Here is a 20769-nt window from a genome sequence, read left to right as displayed (position 1 = left end):
TCTAGTGGGTCTTTCATATTATATAAAAGAGACAGAAGATCTAGCTGGTCTGCCATAATATAATAGACAAAGTTTATCGAGCTAGTCTGTCACAATATAGTAGAGACAGTAGATCTAGCTTGTCTGTCATAATATAATAGGGACAGTAGATCTAGCTGCTCTGTCATAATATAATAGGGACAGTAGATCTATCTGCTCTGTCGTAATATAATAGAGACAGTAGATCTAGCTGGTATGTCATAATATAATATAGACAGTAGATCAAGCTGCCCTGTCATAACATAATAGAGATTGTAGATATAGCTGCTCTGTCATAATATCGTAGAGACAGTAGTTGTAGCGGGTCTGTTATACTATAATAGAGACAGTAGATCTAGCTGGTCTGTCATCATATAGTAGAGAATGTAGATCTAGCTTGTCTGTCATAATATAATGGAGACAGTAGATCTAGCTGGCATGTCATAATATATTAGAGACAATAGATCTAGCTGGTCTGTCATAATATAATAAAGACAGTAGATATAGCTGGTCTGTCATAATAAAATAGAGATAGTAGATCTAGCTGGTCTGTCATAATATAGTAGAACTAGTTGGTCTGTCATAATATAATAGAGACAGTAGATCTAGCTGGTCTGTCATAATATATTAGAGACAGTAGATTTAGCTGGTCTGTCATAATATAATAGAGACAGTAGAAATAGCTGGTCCTTCATAATATAATAGAGACAGTAGATTTAGCTGGTCTGTCATAATATAATAGAGACAGTAGATCTAGCTGGTCTGTCATATTTTAATTGTCAGTAGATCTACCTGGTCAGTCATGATATAGTAGATCTAGCTGGTCTGTCATAATATAAATGAGACAGTAGATCTAGCTGTTCTGCCATAACATAACAGAGATAATAGATCTAGCTTGTCTGTCATAAAATAGTAGAGACAGTAGATCTAGCTAGTATTTCATAATATAGTAGAGACAGTAGATCTAGCTAGTCTGCCATAATATAATAGAGACAGTAGATCTAGCAGGTCTATCATAATATATTAGAGACGGGGTATGTTTTTGGTCTGTCATAAAAAAATAGAGACAATAGATCTAGTTGGTCTTTCAAAATATACTATAGACAGTAGATCTAGCTGGTCTGTCATAATATAAAAGAGGCAGTAGATCTAGCTGGTCTGTCAGAATAAAATAGAGACAGTAGATGTAGCTGGTTTGTCATAATATAAATGAGACAGTAGATCTAGCTGGTCTGTCATAATATAATAGAGACAGTAGATATAGCTGGTCTGTCATAATATAAATGAGACAGTAGATCTAGCTGGTCTGTCATAATATAATATTGACAGTAGATCTAGCAAGTCTTTCATAATATATTAGAGATTCCAGATGTAGCTGGTCTGTCATTATAGAGTAGAAAAAGTTGATCTAGCTTGTCTGTCATAATATACGAGAGACAGTAAATCTAGCTGGTCTGTCATAATATACTAGAGACAGTAGATCTAGCTGGTCTGTCATAATATAAGAGAGGCAGTAGATCTAGCTGGTCTGTCATAATATTATAGAGACATTAAATATAGCTGGTCTTTCAAAATATAATAAAGACAGTAGTTCAAGCTGGTCTGTCATAATATAATAGAGACAGTAGATATAGCTGGTGTGTCGTAATATAATAGTGAGAATAGATGTAGCTGGTCTGTCATAAAATGGTAGAGACAGTAGATGTAGCTGGTCTGTCATAAAATAGTAGAGACAGTAGATGTAGCTGGTCTGTCATAAAATAGTAGAGACAGTAGATCAGGCTTGTCTGTCATAATATAATAGAGACAGTAGATCTAACTGGTCTGTCATAATATAATTAAGACGGATCTAGCAGATCTGTTATACTATATTAGAGAATCTAGAAATAGCTAGTCTGTCATAATATAATAGAGACAGTAGACCTATCTTGACTGTTGTAATTTAATAGAGACAATAGATATAGCGGGTCTTTCATAATATAAATGAGACAGTAGATCTAGCTGTTCTGCCATAACATAACAGAGATAATAGATCTAGCTGGTCTGTCATAAACTAAAAGAGACAGTAGATCTAGTTGGTCTGTCATAATATAGTAGAGACAGTATATCTAGCTGGTTTTCGATATCTAATAAAGACAGGAGATGTAGCTTGTCTGTCATAATATAATAGAGACAGTAGATCTAGCTGGTCTGCCATAATATAATAGAGACAGTAGATCTAGCTGGTTTTCGATATATAATAAAGACAGGAGATGTAGCTTGTCTGTCATAATATAATAGAGACAGTAGATCTAGCTGGTCTGCCATAATATAATAGAGACAGTAGATCTAGCTGGTTTTCGATATATAATAAAGACAGGAGATGTAGCTTGTCTGTCATAATATAATAGAGACAGTAGATCTAGCTTGTCTGTCATAATATAATAGAGACAGTAGATCTAGCTGGTCTGCCATAATATAATAGAGACAGTAGATCTAGCTGGTTTTCGATATATAATAAAGACAGGAGATGTAGCTTGTCTGTCATAATATAATAGAGACAGTAGATCTAGCTGGTCTGCCATAATATAATAGAGACAGTAGATCTAGCTGGTTTTCGATATATAATAAAGACAGGAGATGTAGCTTGTCTGTCATAATACGATAGAGATAATAGACATAGTTGGTCTGTCATAAAATAGTAGAGACAGTAGATCTAGTTGGTCTGTCATAATTTTGTAGAGACAGTAGATCTAGCTGGAGTGCCGTAATATAATATAGACACTTGATATAGCTGGTCTGTCATAAACTAAAAGAGACAGTAGATCTAGTTGGTCTGTCATAATATAGTAGAGACAGTATATCTAGCTGGTTTTCGATATATAATAAAGACAGGAGATGTAGCTTGTCTGTCATAATATAATAGAGACAGTAGATCTAGCTGGTCTGCCATAATATAATAGAGACAGTAGATCTAGCTGGTTTTCGATATATAATAAAGACAGGAGATGTAGCTTGTCTGTCATAATATAATAGAGACAGTAGATCTAGCTGGTTTTCGATATATAATAAAGACAGGAGATGTAGCTTGTCTGTCATAATATAATAGAGACAGTAGATCTAGCTGGTCTGCCATAATATAATAGAGACAGTAGATCTAGCTGGTCTGCCATAATATAATAGAGACAGTAGATCTAGCTGGTCTGTCATAATATAATAGAGACAGTAGATCTAGCTGGTCTGCCATAATATAATAGAGACAGTAGATCTAGCTGGTTTTCGATATATAATAAAGACAGTAGATCTAGCTTGTCTGTCATAATATAATAGAGACTGTAGACCTAGCTGGTCTGCCATAATATAATAGAGACAGTAGATCTAGCTGGTTTTCGATATATAATAAAGACAGGAGATGTAGCTTGTCTGTCATAATACGATAGAGATAATAGACATAGTTGGTCTGTCATAAAATAGTAGAGACAGTAGATCTAGTTGGTCTGTCATAATTTTGTAGAGACAGTAGATCTAGCTGGAGTGCCGTAATATAATATAGACACTTGATATAGCTGGTCTGTCATAATATATTAGTGACTGTAGGTGTAGCTGGTCTGTCACAATATAGAAGAGACAGTAGATCAAGCTGGTCTGTCATAATATACTAGAGACAGGAAATTTAGCTGGTCTGTCATAATATAATTGGATACAGTAGGTCAAGCTGGTCTTTCATAACATAATAGAGACTTTAGATCTATCTGGTCTGTTGTAATTTAATAGAGACAGTCGATGTAGCTGGTCTGTCATAATATATTAGAGACAGTAGATCTAGTATCTAGTAGATCTAGCTGGTCTGGTCAGGTCTTTCGTAATATAAATGAGACAGTAGATCTAGCTGTTCTGCCATAATATAATAGAGATAATAGATCTAGCTGGTCTGTCATAATATAATAGAGACAATAGATATAGCTGGTCTGTCGTAATATAATAAATACAGTAGATGTAGCTGGTCTGTCATAATATTATAGAGATAATATATCTAGCTGGTCTGTCATAATATAGTAGAGGCAGTAGATCTAGCTGGTCTGTCATAATATAATATATACAGTAGGTCTATCTGGTCTTCATAATATACTGGAGGCAGAATATCTAGCTGGTCTTTTGTAATATAATTGAGACAGTAGATCTAGCTTGTCTGCCATAATATAATTGAGACAGTTTATCTAGCTGGTCTGTCATAATATAATTGAGACTGTCATCTGAGCAGGTCTGTCGTAATTTAAAAGACAGTAGATCTAGCTGGTCTGTCAGAAAATAATTGAGACAGTAGATCTAGCAGGTCTGCCATGATATAATAGAGACAGTAGATATAGCTGGTCTGCCATGATATAATAGAGACAGTAGATCTAGCTGGTCTGCCATAATATAATAGAGACAGTAGATCTAGCTGGTCTGTCATAGGATAATAGAGACAGTAGATCTAGCTGGTCTGTCATAGGATAATAGAGACAGAATATCTCGCTGGTCTGTCAGAAAATAATTGAGACAGTTGATCTAGCAGGTCTGCCATGATATAATAGAGACAGTAGATATAGCTGGTCTGCCATGATATAATAGAGACAGTAGATCTAGCTGGTCTGTCATAGGATAATAGAGACAGTAGATCTAGCTGGTCTGTCATAGGATAATAGAGACAGAATATCTAGCTGGTGTGCACTGAAAAAACACTAGCAAAACCAATTAGGCTGCTTCCCCCCTCTTCACTGCTGCAGTGAACGTTTATGAGTTTGAAAAGCACTAGCAATAATATGGGAAAATCTCCACAGGACCTTCCTACATTGTAATTGTGTTTGCTAGCCTGCTGTTAGGCACCACACACAACCCTTCTTCAACCCATGGCCTAACTCTAAACCCTTCTACAATACACAGCCTAATGAACAACCCTTCTACAACCCATGGCCTAATGAACAACCCTTTTTCAACCCACAGCCTAATGAACAACCCTTCCACAACCCACAGCCTAATGAACAACCTTTCTACAACCCATGGCCTAATGAACAACCCTTCCTCAACCCATGGCCTAACTCTTAACCCTTCCACAACCCACAGCCTAATGAACAACCCTTCTTCAACCCATGGCCTAACTCTAAACCCTTCTACAACCCACAGCCTAATGAACCCTTCTACAACCCACAGCCTAATGAACAACCCTTCTACAACCCATGGCCTAATGAACAACCCTTCTTCAACCCATGGCCTAACTCTAAACCCTTCTACACCCCACAACCGAATGAACCCTTCTACAACCCACAGCCTAATGAACAACCCTTCTACAACCCACAGCCTAATGAACAACCCTTCCACAACCCATGGCCTAATGCACAATTTATCTACAACCCACGACCTAACTCACAACCCTTCTTCAACCCATGGCCTAACTCTAAACCCGTCTACAACCCACAGCCTAATGAACAACCCTTTGTCAACCCACGGCCTAACACACAACCCTTATTCAACCCACAGCCTAATGAACAACCCTTCTACAACCCATGGCCTAATGCACAATTTATCTACAACCCACGGGCTAACTCACAACCCTTCCTCAACCCATGGCCTAACTCTAAACCCTTCTACAATACACAGCCTAATGAACAACCCTTTGTCAACCCACGGCCTAATGAACAACCCTTCGTCAACCCACAGCCTAATGAACAACCCTTCGTCAACCCACGGCCTAATGAACAACCCTTCGTCAACCCACGGCCTAATGAACAACCCTTCGTCAACCCACAGCCTAATGAACAACCCTTCGTCAACCCACGGCCTAATGAACAACCCTTCGTCAACCCACAGCCTAATGAACAACCCTTCGTCAACCCACGGCCTAATGAACAACCCTTCGTCAACCCACAGCCTAATGAACAACCCTTCGTCAACCCACGGCCTAATGAACAACCCTTCGTTAACCCACAGCCTAATGAACAACCCTTCATCAATCACATGACTTCTTCTCTACTTTCTCCTCTCTCTCCTATTCTCGTTAACGGAGCCCCTGTGTGTAACAACCTCCCCTGGCTCTTTCATATGTAACTATGGCTACTATATCCATATCATTCTCAATGTATAATGTCTATCCATAACATTCAACTTTTATCATTGAAATACTGTAGCAGATGGTTTGGTTAGTATCAGTACTGCCTTCCTGCAATCTGTAGGCTACTGTCAGTCCCGAACTAGAAATGCCTTGTGTTTTCTGGATCAGTGGTATTGACAGTGTTCCTGGAGTAGGTGGTGTTGTGGCGTGGGTTCTCGGGTCCACCATGGTAGGGATGGACCATTTTATAACAACACTACATAGAGGTATATCCAACATGCAGTATTCCACAAGATATCTAGATGTATTGTTTTGTTAAATACATATTGTGTTTGGCTGGTGTAAGGCTAATCAGAAGTATCGTCTGCCAACTGTGTGTCACTGGGGTCATGTCTCTTTATATGGTGTACATGGACACACACCTGCACGAAAACACACGCGCACACACTGGTTATTGTTACAGCTCTAGCAAAACTAAGACTAAGCCCAATTTAACTCAATTTCAATCATCTCAAGAAATAAAAACACACAGAATGATCTAGGCAACATTAGCTACATTGCTCTGTCTCTGGTGTGATGTCACAAAGGAATGCACTCTAGAGTTTCCCTCACTGTTCTACTTCTTCTCTGGCAGTGGAATTCCTAAGTGGCAACACACACCCTGCCAGATAGCTGTATTTCCAGCTTCAAGCATTTCCCATTATACTGTATTTTAAGACGACAATTCATTACCAGCCAAAAATGACTACAAATTACAACAACCATGATGATTAATTACAAATGTTTTTCATTGTGAGCTGCTGCTAGAAACGTATCATAATAATATCGTAATAACATAATTCAGAGCAATTAGTCTTCACAGAAGTGTGAAATTGATTCCAAATATTCTCTGCTCTATTCATAGTATTTTATCTCTGTTCCTCAAAATAAAATATTGTTCTTTCAACTTTTTGGCTGATTCGGTGAAATGCAGACACCAATATATTGAATTTGGTAGATGACTAAACTGGTTGGTGTCTTTAAGAGGCAATAGTCAACAACATTTTACTCCAAAATGTAAATGACACCATTTTAAAAAAAGATTTAAAAACATACAGCTGTTTTCCAGATAAAGCCACAGAAAGGCATGGCTTATTATACAAGAGGTATCCCCTTTTATGCAAGAAACAGTTATTTTGCCACTCAAAACTTTCACACCCAGGTTTCTCTGGTTACTGGTGCCACCTTGTGGAGGAAGCTTTTCATTGTGAAGGTGAGTTTACAGTCTTCACATACTGTACCTGGAGACATTTTGGTATTCTGTCTTTACAGTTTTGTTTTGCCTAGCCTGATCTACCTGACCAACTCAAATCACTTCAGAGTAACATCAAACCAAGTAATTTAGTGTATTACTTTGATGTGGGATTGGAGATGTGTACAGTATCTGCCCAATATCAATCAAATATAACATTTATTTGAATTATATGTCAAAAAACGATTTGAGTTTTACCATTTTTTGTATTTAGTTTAACAATGTTTGCCAAAAGACTCCACTGGAAAGTAGCAGAATGTTTGGTATGTGATTTATTTTTAAAGATATTTAATGGCTAAGTGAGCTGGTTTTAATTCAATGAGATGACTTGTTAATGGCTAAATGAGCTGGGTTTAATTCACTGAAATGACTTGGGCATGCAAGTTAAAGTATGCCAGGTGAAGAACATTCAGTCTTATTGTTATTCTGATTACAAATGTTCAAGTTAGTGGGTTGCAAACAAATTCAACATGTAGATTTCAGTCTCTCCACAACTCCCTTCAACAGGTAGGAACAGGTTTTTACTGCAACTTTCACTTTCATTTATCTGCCCAGTACAGACATTTGAAGGATGAGATGGCGGACGCTGCATCATTCAGAGACGAAGGTAAGAGCAGTAAAAACCTTAAAAATATATATTTTGGCCTGATGTTCATCAGTGCTTGTAATGTATCATTCATAGTGTTGGCCTATATGTCTAACTCAATATGCCAAACAGGCAAATATATATATTTCTGGGGATCATCTTGGGTAACTGGTCTTCGTCGAGTATGGTCTACCTCAATCTCTATGCTTCAGTGCTCTCTCTACCTTTGGAAAAAACATTTACAGGAACTATCTGAAACAAGGGGTTCAGGAGAAGGCCTTCACCAGGCAGCCACCATAATATTGTTATCCTGTTTATATTTATAAAAATGGAACACCTAAAAAAATATATATTTAGGTTTGAAAATGACTTTCAACATTCTACTATTAAGCAACAATGGAATTTGACGTCAGTCGATGAACCAGTAATGCCTCAAAGGCCATAGAAATAGCCGGCAGGGATGTCCTTGTCCCATGCGCTTTAGCGCCTCCTTGTGGTGGGCCGGGAGCATGCACGCTGTCTTCGGCCTCTAACTGTACGGTGTTTCCTCCGACACATTGGTGCAGCTGGCTTCAGGGTTAAGTGAGCAGTGTGTCAAGAAGCAGTGCGGCTTGGCGGGGTCGTGTTTCAGAGGATGCATTGCTCTCGACGGTCCCCTGTCCGGAGCCTCCAGCGACGGTCCCCAGTCCAGGGTCTTCAGCGACGGTCCCCAGTCCGGGGCCTCCAGCGATGGTCCCCAGTCCAGGGTCTTCAGCGACGATCCCCAGTCCGGGGCCTCCAGCGACGGTCCCCAGTCCGGGGCCTCCAGCGACGATCCCCAGTCCAGGGTCTTCAGCGACGATCTCCAGTCCAGGGCCTCTGGCGATGATCCACGGTCCGGTTCCACAGAAACGGAGGGATCAGTTTAAGGAGGGGGGGCTGCGTCCAGAACCGGAGCCGCCACCGAGGGTAGATGCCCACCCGGACCCTCCCCTATAGGTTCAGGTTTGCGGTCGGTAGTCCGCACCTTTGGGGGGGGGGGGGGGGGGGGGGGGGGCTGTCAAGCCCAACCTTGGATATCATTTTTTTTAAATATATTTTGGTTAGGTCAGGGTGTGACTAGGATGGGTGTCTGTTTATAGTTTTTGTATGTCTAGGGGGTTTGTATGTCTATGTTGGTCTGATATGGTTCCCAATCAGAGACAGCTGTTTATCGTTGTCTCTGATTGGGGATCATACTTAGGTAGCCATTTTCCTCATTTGTGTTGTGGGATCTTGTCTATGTATAGTTGCCCTAGTGCACATCAGTAGCTTCACGTTTCATTTGGTTGTTGTTTTGTTCAGTGAGTTTCGATTTATTCAAATTATGTTGAACTCTACTCACGCTGCACCTTGGTCCGATCCTTACAACGAACGTGACAGAAACACAGGCTTCCAGGGAGGGTAATTTTGGGGCTTCACCATGTTTCATCGAAATGTACAGCTGTGTGTCGTCCGCATAGCAGTGAAAGTTAACATTATGTTTCTGAATGACATCACCAAGAGCTAAAATGGAATCTTGAGGAACACCAAAACTTACAATTGATATGTCAGAGGACAAACCATCCACAGAGACGAACTGATATCTTTCTGACAGATGAGATCTAAACCAGGCCATAACTTATCCGAGTAGACAAATTAGGGTTTCCAGTCTCTCCAAAAGAATGTGGGGATCGATGTTGTCAATAGCTGCAGGACAGATGCCAAACCTTGGTCTGACGGCATTAAAAGGCAATTTACCACCTTCATGAGTGCAGTCTCAGTGCTATGATGGGCTATCAACAGCTTTTCCAAACCATTTTGAGAGGATTGGGAGATTCGATATAGGCCGATAGGTTTTTACATTTTCTGGGACAAAGTTTGGCTTTTTCAAGAGACATTTGGTACTCACCCGGTTTGGTACACATCCGGTGGATAGGGAGCCGTTTATTATGTTCAACATAGGAGGGCCAAGCACAGGAAGCATCTCTTTCAGTAGTTCAGTTGGAATAGGCTCCAGTATGCAGCTTGAAGGTTTAGAGGCTTTGACTATTTTCATGATTGTTGTGTTGAGATGGGATTTAAAAACTTGAGTGTCTCCATTGATCCTAGGTCCTGGCAGTGTTGTGCAGACTCAGGCACACTTAGCTTTGGAGAAATACGCCGATTCAAAGAGGGGTTCGTAATTTGCTTTCTAGTGATCATAATCTTTTCGTCAAAGAAGTTGATTAATTCATCACTGCTGAAGTGGTGAAAGCCATCTTCTCTTGAGGAATGCTACTTTTTAGTTAGCTTTGTGACAGTACCAAAAATACATTTGGGATTTTTCTTATTTTCCTCAATTAGTTTGAAAAAATAGGATGATTGAGCAGCACAGTACTTTCTTTCCAAGCTAGTCGTAAGACTTTCCAAGCTAGTCGTAAGACTGGTGGAGAGCCATTTCCGTTCCAATTTTCTGGAAGCTTGATTCAGGTCTCGGATATTTTCTGTATACCAGGGAGCTAGTTTCTTGTGACAAATGTTTTTTTGTTTTTAAGGGTGCGACTGCATCGTGGGTATTACGCAAGATTCAATTTAGTTCCTCAGTTAGGTGGTTAACTGATTTTTGTACTCCGAAGTCCTACATAGAAGATCATAAAGAAGTATTGCATTGTGATAATTTCTGATAACTGTCAGACAGATGTGGGAATTGTAATGTGGCACATTTATCAAGACTCGCTAATCTGCCCCCTTCAAACGGGAAGGCATGTCCCCGTGCGTGGGCTAGTCAGTCCCCTCACATGTCCGGGCTGTGCGCTCCGATGACCTTACAGCTGTCATTCCACTTCTGACACCAATGTAGCAAACAACAGGGAGGGGAAGGAAGTGAACCTGGGTCACTGGCGTAAAAGGCCAACACTCAATGCATTGCACCTATAGGGTTAGTCCACTTGGTGGGAATAGTAAACTGTAAAAACTGTTTTCAGAGGATTGTGGGTAATATATATATATTTTACATTACAATAATTTTACACAATGTTGTATGCATGTTTGAAGAAACAAAAGCACATTTGTATATTAGTATCAAACAGTTTGTTGTGCTATGAGGTGTAATGGATCATGATGAACGGATATCAAAACCGCTGGGAAAGATTAAGTAGATCTCATGTAGATTAACAGTTCTGGATTTGATACAATTAAGTTGGATCTTAGCCATTGTTTTATGCTGGACTTAATATTTTAGTGTTTGAGAAACATTAAAAGTAAAGTATATTATACATACAAATACATCATCTTGAGTATTCCCAAAAAGCTGATGCAAATAGTTGCAATTTGATTTTGAAGTGGAACCAGCACAATATTTGATTTATTATTTGATCAATTGTTCACAATAACGTTGATATGACATTAAATTAGCTTACCGAAAACCAACATAGCTACTCAACAAAAAAAATGATTTCAGAAGAAAGTAGCAGGAGCACTTCAATTATTCTACAAGAACCACAGGTGCTCTTAAAAGGGAATCAGGTTGTCAGACCTGACGGTGTATATTAATAACGTTTTAGCCTATACATTAGTGGGTTTTTAATTTTCAAAGTCTCACGAGTGCCTGGACTTTGACTTTGTTTTATGCCACTTAGCACCTATTTGTGGTTAAAATTGTTCCTATTTGCTTTTCAAAAAATGATTTCAGTTTGTCTTAAAATCGCTCATGTAATACTGCCCTGCATCACACACATTCAACACAAGCAACAATCAACATTAACATCTTTACAAAATACTGATGCTTGTTAATTGGATGTGTTTTCAGTCTCGAATCCAAAGGCCCTGAGACGCAACAGTGTGGAACTATTGCCCCCAAAGAGTGAGTGATCAATAAAATATCAAACATATTTTTTTTCTCTGTCTAGAAGAGTTGTGCATTTATGTTGTTCTGTTGAAATATGGTGCATAATGTTCTGAAAGAAAAGCAAACCAAAATGTTAGTGTCAATATTTTCAACAATGTTTTCCAGCAGACATTTTAAATAAGGTTGTGGTGGTGTTTATGTTAGTGTCTGAAAGTCCTACAGAGATAAGGATTGTGCTGCTCGGCAAGAATGGCTCTAAGAAGAGTGCTGTCGGGAACTTCATCCTGGAAAGAGGGGCATTTGACCCCAACTATGTACACAACCACTGTGAGAGAGCCAGGGGTCAGGTGGAGGACAAACACATAGCTGTGATCAACACTCCAGACCTGTTAGACCCTAACATGTCACATGACAAACTCTCAGAGGAACTGCGTTGGTGTGTCACTCTGTCTGACCCGGGACCTCATGTGTTCCTGTTGGTGCTGCAGCCTGAGGAGTTCACACAGGAAGAGGGAGACAGAATCAGGAAGATCCTAGACACCCTCAGTGACCGGTCCTTTGACTACTCAATGGTACTGACAACTCATGAAGACAAGAGGGGACACATGGATGAGGATCACCCTCTGAATCAGATGGTCAGAGCCTGTAGAGGGAGGCAGCACCTCATGCACCTCAGTGACCGCACTCAACTTATAGCAGATGTTGACAAGATTGTAAAGGAGAATGGAGGAGGCTATCTCACCTGTGATGTATTTGAAGATACTACAAGTGGCATGGTACAAGGGAAAGAGGAAAAACACAGGAGTAAAACTGATGGAAGTCTCAAATCTTCCTCTGAGGAAGAACTTGGAAAGGATGTTTTGGAACAAGGTGAATCAGCACAACTGGACAAATGGGAGAACATTAGAGAAATTGGTAAGTATACAGAGAGCACAAAACTTATTGTGAAATGAACATTGAATACCACTGACAATTAACTTTTGTTTCATTATTACTGGTTTAAATGGACTGCTAAGAGGAAGTCACTGAAATTAATAGTGTAAACTTTTTTTCAGAATTGGTATCACTTATGAGGGAGGACTACGGCTCAGAAGGATTTGTCATTAGGACACATTTTCATTATTGTTGTTTCTGTTTTCAAAATGTCTATCCTGATAGGCAAATATGGTACAAAAGCTGTGTAGGTAGACGTGACCAAAATATATATATATATACGTTTTATTTTTCACTTAAGTCCATTTCAATATTCTGCCGACCTCCATTCCCAATGTGTTTGTATCTCTGAGGTCCTACTGTACTTTATAGTCTAGTACCATGCTCATGTCATTGTTTTGTTTTAACACTTTTAACGATTAGAATGAGATATGAGTTCACAGCTCGTAAACCAACAGTATCTATCAATTTGAGGTCATTGCGCCCTCTGGTGGATACAAAGACAAATACGGATCAACATTTAGAGATTATTTTTGAGGTGCTGCTTAGTGCAGCGATGTGCTGTGTAGATCCCCCCCCCCCCCCCCCCCCCCCCCCCCCCCCCTTATCAATATATTTGTCTCTATTTACTCTCAAATTAGAAAATGCTAATTACCATCAATGTAGATATCATGCAAAACTACAAATCCTTACAAGCTCCTGAATGTCATAGCTTACAACTTTGCTAACAGGTCATTTTAAAACTTGCACAAGACAGTTCACAGAATTGTCCATTTAAAGAAATGTTGCCAATTTATTCATTACTACATGTAGATAACATTAGATAGTTAATCCAGAGATTCTTAGCTAAGCCTACACGAAACACAGCCCTTATTTTAAGTGATTCTAAAATCCCCTATTGGAAAAATGAATGGTGAAAAAACGATTGGAACCATTTCCCTGTTTGACCTCTAGGTTTAATGGGTATTATGACACCTCCACTGTGGGGCTCTATGGTGGCCATTAATAATGGTGCTTTGGCGTACAATGTGAGGGATACCAGGGGAATCACTGTGCAAAATAAAATGCTGGAATTGAACTCAAACAATATTATTGACTACTACTGTCAAGCATTTTGAAAACAAGCATTGGGAGAAAAACATTATTAATTTGTAACAGGGACAATCCTCCAGTGTGAAAATTTGGTAAACAGGTCAACTACATTATGTTTTATATGCATATCCGTATATTAATCAATGTGTACATGTGTTTTACAGTGTCTTCACTCAGGATTCTGCTTCTGGGGAAGAATGATGACAAGAAGAGTACAGTGGGTAACATGATCCTACAGAAAGAGGCTTTTAGGCCTGCTCCTTTCTTCAACTATAAACAGCAATGTGAGTCAGCCAGTGGGAAGGTGAATGGCAAGTCTGTTACTGTTGTAAAGACTCCAGACTTCTTTGCTTCACCTCTGACTGTGCGGTCCCTGATGCAGGAGATGGAGAAATGTAAGTCTCTCTCTGCTCCTGGGCCTCATGGGGTCCTGCTGGTGTTGAAGCCTGAGAAGTTCACAGAGGAGAACAGAAACACATTCAAGTTGATCCTGAGCATATTTGGTAAAGAGGCCTTCAAGTACTCAATGGTGATTATTACTCACGAGGGAGTCACAGGAAATCCTCATCTGAGACAAATGATTGAAGAATGTGGAGGAAGGCATCATGAAATGTACAAACAAGGCTGTGACCACAAAAAGTTAAATCAAAAGATAGAAAATATGGTAGAGGAGAATGAATGGAGATACCTCACCTCCAATGAAGAGACGACACATGATACCATGACACCAAAGGCTCAGAGACTGAACGTGGTGCTGTGTGGCAGAAGAGGAGCTGGGAAGACTTCTATAGCCAATGCCATACTGGGTCAGACAGAGTCCAGTCCAAAGTCCAGCTCCTCCTCAGTGTGTGTGAAGAGAGAAGGAGAGGTGTGTGGTCGGCCGGTCACCCTCATCGAGCTGCCTGCTCTGTATGGAACACATCTCACTCAGGAGGAAGTGATGCGTGAGACTTTCCACTGTGTCTCTCTCTGTGACTCTGGAGTCCATGCTTTCCTCATGGTCGTACCTTTGGGTCCAATCACTGATGAAGACAGAGGAGAGTTGGAGACCATCCAGAAGATTCTCAGCTCACGAGTCAATGACTTTGTCATGGTCCTGTTTAGACAGGATAACATTCCAGTCGATAAAACTGCAGTTGACTTTGTGGAACAAAATGCAGACACAAAGCAACTGATCAAGATATGCGGAGGGCGGTATAAAATCTTTGATGCTTCAAAGATTGAGAACGCTAAGCAGACAACAGAACTTGTAACAGAAATAATCAAAATGATGGATCAGAACAGAACCTGCTACACTCTGTACATGTACATGGAGGCTAAACACCAATCAGAACTGGAGGAAAAGAACAGAAGAATCAAGGATTTAGAGGAGAGAATCAGGAACACGTCACAAGGTGAGTTTGTTGAACACAGGGAAGAACAAATACTGGGGGGTGATTGGGAAAGCAATGATTTAACACTATGAACCTTCAATGTTGATTTCAATATCAGTTCATGCAGTAATTAACATTCATATCTTATCATTTATTGTTTAATTTGTAGGTGCTGAAATGGAGTGTTCCAGCACAGAGTGCATAAGGGTGGTGCTGATTGGGAAAACTGGCAATGGGAAGAGCGCCTCTGCAAACACTATCCTGGGCAGAGATGAATTTGAGTCTAAAATCAGCAGTAATTCTACGACAACAGTTTGCAAGAAGGCAGTCGGCAAAGTTGATGGAAGAACAGTTTCTGTGGTGGACACCCCTGGCCTTTTTGACACAACGTTGTCTAATAAAGATGTTCAGCAAGAGATAGTGAAATGTGTTTCCCTGTCAGCTCCTGGACCCCATGTGTTTATCATAGTGTTGAGTATCGGGAGAATCACACAAGAGGAGCTGAACGCTTTGGACCTCATAGAGAAAACCTTTGGTCCACGGGCAGGAATGTTCTGCTTAGTTCTGTTTACTAGAGGAGATGACTTGGGAACAATGTTGATTCAAGATTACATTGGGGAAAGCAAGATTGCCAAACTGCAAAAATTGATCAGAGATTGTGGAGGGAGATTCCATGTCTTCAACAACAAGGACAACAATAACCGCACACAGGTCAATAAGCTTCTTAAGAAGATTAATGAAATGGTGTCCATGAACAAGGGCAGTTTCTATACCAATGAGATGTTCCAGGAGGCAGAGACCGCCATTAAACAAAAACAGGAAGCAATACTGAAGGAGAGAGAGGCGGAGATAAAGGCTGACATGGAGAAACTGAAGGTCAGCCATGAAACAGACATGGAAAAGATTAAGTCAAAGTTGGAAGAGGAGAGATTGAAAGTTCAGGAGGAAAGACAGCTGAGAGAAAACATGTTGAGAGAGAGAGAGGAAGCTATTCGAAAAGAGCATGGAGACAAGGAGAAAGCAGAGAAGAAAGAAAGAGAGTTGGAGGACAAAAAAAAGAAAGAAGATGAAAAGTTGAAAAAAGAAATATGGGACACAGAAAAAGAGAAGATGGAAAAAGAGATAAAAACTCAGGAAATAAAGTTTAAAAACCTCCAAAAAGAAAAGGAAGAAGAATATAACATGAGGATGGAAAAACTGAGAAAGGAAGAGAAAGACAGAGAAGAACAGCTTCAAAATCAAGAAAGGAAGTTTGATAAACTAAAAAGGGAACAGGAGGAAGAAATTAAAATGAGACAAAAAGAAGAGGATGAGAGGAGAAAGAAGGAAGAGGAAGAAAGACAAGAGTGGCAAAGCAAAATAGAGGAAACAGAGAAAGGTCAAACAGAACTCCAAGAGGTCATGCGTAGAGAAAAAGAGGAATGGGAGGAACAGTTGAAGAAAGAAAGAGACAGACAACAGGAAGAAGAAAGGCTAAGGAGACAGAAGGAGGTACAAACTCTTGTAGATCAAGAGAAAAAACAGAGGAGATTGAGAGTGCAGTTTGAAAGAGAGAGGGAACAATATAGAATAAAGATGAAGGAATCAGAAGCGCAGAGGAGAGAAACAGAGCAGAAAGAAAGAGAACGAATAGAACAAGACTTTGAAGAAAAGAGGAGAGAGTTGACAGACAAAATGACAATACAACAAAAGCAGTGGGAGAAAGAACGTGGAGAGGAACAGGAAAGAAGATTTCAAGAGGGTGTAAATAGAAAAGTGGAGGAGAGACTAAGACTAAGAAAACTGGAGGAAACGTTTCAACAAGAACGTGAAGAAGAAAACAGGAGGAAGGAGAAGGAAGATAAAGTCAGGAGAGAACAAGAAGAGAAGAATTTGAAGGAAATGAAGGCAGATTATGAAAGGAAAACAAAAGAAATGATGGATGAATATGAACAAGAGGCCAGAAGACTTGCAGAGGAAATGAATACCTTTAAAGAGAAATATAAAAATGACTTCCAAAAACTATTGGATCAACATGAAGAAGAGAAGGAGAAACTAAGACAAAAGCACAAAATGGAGACTGATGAATTAAAGGATCAATATGGTCATAATGAAAAAGAACTGACTCATAAAATGAAGGAAATGGAGGAAAAACATAAAATAGAGACAGAAAACATGACAACATTAAAGGGAATCACTATACAAGTGGTAAACAAATGTACTACACAGTGAGAGATCAGTCGTCCTGGTCCCTTTGCAGAAAAACAGCCCCAAAGCATGATGTTTCTACCCCCATGCTTCACAGTAGGTATGGTGTTCTTTGGATGCAACTCAGCATTCTTTGTCCTCCAAACACGACGAGTTGAGATTTTACCACAAAGTTATATTTTGGTTTCATCTGACCATATGACATTCTCCCAATCTTCTTCTGGATCATCCAAATGCTCTCTAGCAAACTTCAGACGGGCCTGGACATGTACTGGCTTAAGCAGGGGGACATGTCTGGCACTGCAGGATTTCAGTCCCTGGCGGCGTAGTGTGTTACTGATGGTAGGCTTTGTTACTTTGGTCCCAGCTCTCTGCAGGTCATTCGCTAGGTCCCCCAGCCTGGTGCAGGTCTACAATTTTGTTTCTGGTGTCCTTTGACAGCTCTTTGGTCTTGCCCATAGTGGAGTTTGGAGTGTGACTGTTTGAGGTTGTGGACAGGTGTCTTTTATACTGATAACAAGTTCAAACAGGTGCCATTAATACAGGTAACGAGTGGAGGACAGAGGAGCCTCTTAAAGAAGAAGTTACAGGTCTGTGAGAGCCAGAAATGTTTGTAGGTGACCAAATACTTATTTTACACCATAATTTGCAAATAAATTCATTAAAAATCCTACAATGTGATTTTCTGGAGAATCTCATTTTGTATGTCATAGTTGAAGTGTACCTATGATGAAAATTACAGGCCTCTCTCATCTTTTTAAGTGAGAGAACCTGCACAATTGGTGGCTGACTAAATACTTTTTTGACCCACTGGGGCGGCAGGGTAGCCTAGTGGTTAGAGCGTTGGACTAGTAACCGGAAGGTTGCGAGTTCAAACCCCCGAGCTGACAAGGTACAAATCTGTCGTTCTGCCCCTGAACAGGCAGTTAACCCACTGTTCCCAGGCTGTCATTGAAAATAAGAATTTGTTCTTAACTGACTTGCCTGGTTAAATAAAGGTAAAAAATTAAATATACTGTATGTAAATACAACATAGTACATAAAATGTCAATACCTACTGGACAGTGATGATGAGGAGGAGGATGAAGATGGTGTAAAAGCTGAAATTGTATAATATTAAGTTCTTTGCTCCACGTTCCATTAACAACAGTGTTGTAAATCTCATGTTTAAACTGCTGTAGCTATAGAACGATAACTACTACTATCACAGAGAAAGTGGTAGAGTCCGGACACCTGTACTATCACAGAGAAATTGGTAGAGTCCGGACACCTGTATTATCACAGAGAAGATGGTAGAGTCCGGACACCTGTATTATCACAGAGAAATTGGTAGAGTCCGGACACCTGTACCTGCATCCTAAATAGTAGTCTGTTTAGGTTTGAAAAAATTTAAAGTTATACAGTAGCCTATGTGAAATGTCTTGCCTACTAATTACTAAACAACATACTGTGTACTAATCATACTACATACTAGATAGCACGCACCGTTTAATAAAAACACATTCAGAAAGCAACAAATATCAACACACTACTTATCCGTACTGAGAAGGCTTCATCTAATGTGCAATAGCGATTGTACCCCTCCCTTGGTTTATTTTTGTAGAGTGCGTCCCCTATTCTGATCATCAGCTGTTGTCAAACACACTTGTTGAGAAGACGATTCTCTTCCTCAATAGGGTGCAGTGAATTCTACTAGATGAATGGCCAAATGAGTATGACATCCTGGCATTTAAGCTTACTCGATGTTTGAAATTTCAACATACTATAAAACTCTCTATTCACATACACTGAAGCCTATTATCTAGAATGCAAGTGCAGGTATTCGGTCATCGGCATTTGTTTTAAATGCTAGGATGTCATTCACATTTCGGCTAAGAATTCACTGCATGCTATTGTGGAAGAGAATCAGTTTTTCAGACCCAGGTGTGTTTTACAACATCTGCAAATAAGATCAGGGGACGTGCTGTACCAAAATGAACGTATGGCAGTAAACAACGCAATTGGGCATTAGATCAGGTTCCCAACCCCAGTCCTCCAGTAACCCCAACAGCACACATTTTAGTTGTAGCCCCGGACAAAAACACCTGATTAACACCTGTCAAGGGCTTGATGATTAGATGACAAGTAGAATAAGGTGTACTTGTCTGTGGGCCACAGAAATATGGTCCTACTTCTGGTTGTACTTGAGGACCAGAATTGGGGAACACTGCATTAGATGACACATTATCCTGGTATGTATGATCCTGGTATGTATGAGCCTAGTATGTATGTATGATCCTAGTAAGTATGGTCCTAGTATGTATGAGCCTAGAATGTTTGATCCTAGATGCTAGTATGTGTGATCCTAGTATGTATAATCCTAGTATGTATGGTCCTAGTATGTATGATCCTAGTATGTATAATCCTAGTATGTATGGTCCTAGTATGTGTGATCCTAGTATGTATAATCCTAGTATGTATGGTCCTAGTATGTATGATCCTAGTATGTATGGTCCTAGTATGTATGATCCTAGTATGCATGATCCTAGTATGTATGATGCTAGTATGTATAATCCTAGTATGTATAATCCTAGTATGTATGGTCCTAGTATGTATAATCCTAGTATGTATGATCCTAGTATGTATGGTCCTAGTATATATGAGCCTAGAATGTTTAATCCTAGATGCTAGTATGTGTGATCCTAGTATGTATGATCCTAGTATGTATGGTCCTAGTATATATGAGCCTAGAATGTTTAATCCTAGATGCTAGTATGTGTGATCCTAGTATGTATGGTCCTAGTATGTATGGTCCTAGTATATATGGTCCTAGAATGTTTAATCCTAGTATGTGTGATCCTAGTATGTATAATCCTAGAATGTTTGATCCTAGATCCTAGTTATATTTGTTGCTTACTGCATTCATGTTTTACTTAACAGTACATTAGAAATAGTATTTAGTATGATTACATATTTCGTACACACCCATTGCCTTCCTGGCCTGTACTAGCAGCCGCTGCCTTGCTTTTATCTGTTGATTTCATCTGTTTAACTTTTATGTCCGTGACTGTGCTTTATATATCCTGACGCTATTTCTGTCTTTGTGCTGTTCAAACCAGAGAATAAAAGACAAAAGAGACATATATCAACACATCTGTTAAGGATTGATTTATTTCATTCAGTTCACAACAGTTCCCAAATCTCAATGTCTTGTTGTCCAGGGGCATGTCTGAATACCCATTCTTGCATTCTAAATATTTAGACTCTGATTGGGTGTGTGAAAATAAACGTTCTCTGTGAAATGCATAGTACACTATGTGAAATGCATAGTAGACTATGTGAAATGTATAGTAGACTATGTGAAATGCATAGTAGACTATGTGAAATGCATAGTAGACTATGTGAAATGCATAGTAG

General features: G+C 39.6%; 1 protein-coding gene across 1 annotated transcript; it reads left to right on the top strand.

Annotated features, from left to right (window-relative positions):
* Window positions 1-7893: 7893 nt before the first annotated feature.
* Window positions 7894-17499, top strand: LOC110509051. The gene is made up of 5 exons (XM_036966339.1): window positions 7894-7983; window positions 11750-11803; window positions 11993-12703; window positions 13900-15207; window positions 15356-17499. The coding sequence occupies exons 1-5, from the start codon at window positions 7953-7955 to the stop codon at window positions 17395-17397; spliced, it is 4146 nt and encodes a 1381-aa protein (XP_036822234.1). The 5' UTR covers window positions 7894-7952; the 3' UTR covers window positions 17398-17499.
* The last annotated feature ends 3270 nt before the right edge of the window (window positions 17500-20769 follow it).

This window comes from Oncorhynchus mykiss, chromosome 28, assembly GCF_013265735.2.
Source record: "Oncorhynchus mykiss isolate Arlee chromosome 28, USDA_OmykA_1.1, whole genome shotgun sequence".
NCBI classification, from domain to species: Eukaryota; Metazoa; Chordata; class Actinopteri; order Salmoniformes; family Salmonidae; genus Oncorhynchus; species Oncorhynchus mykiss.
This window is presented reverse-complemented; position numbering and strand designations above follow the sequence as displayed.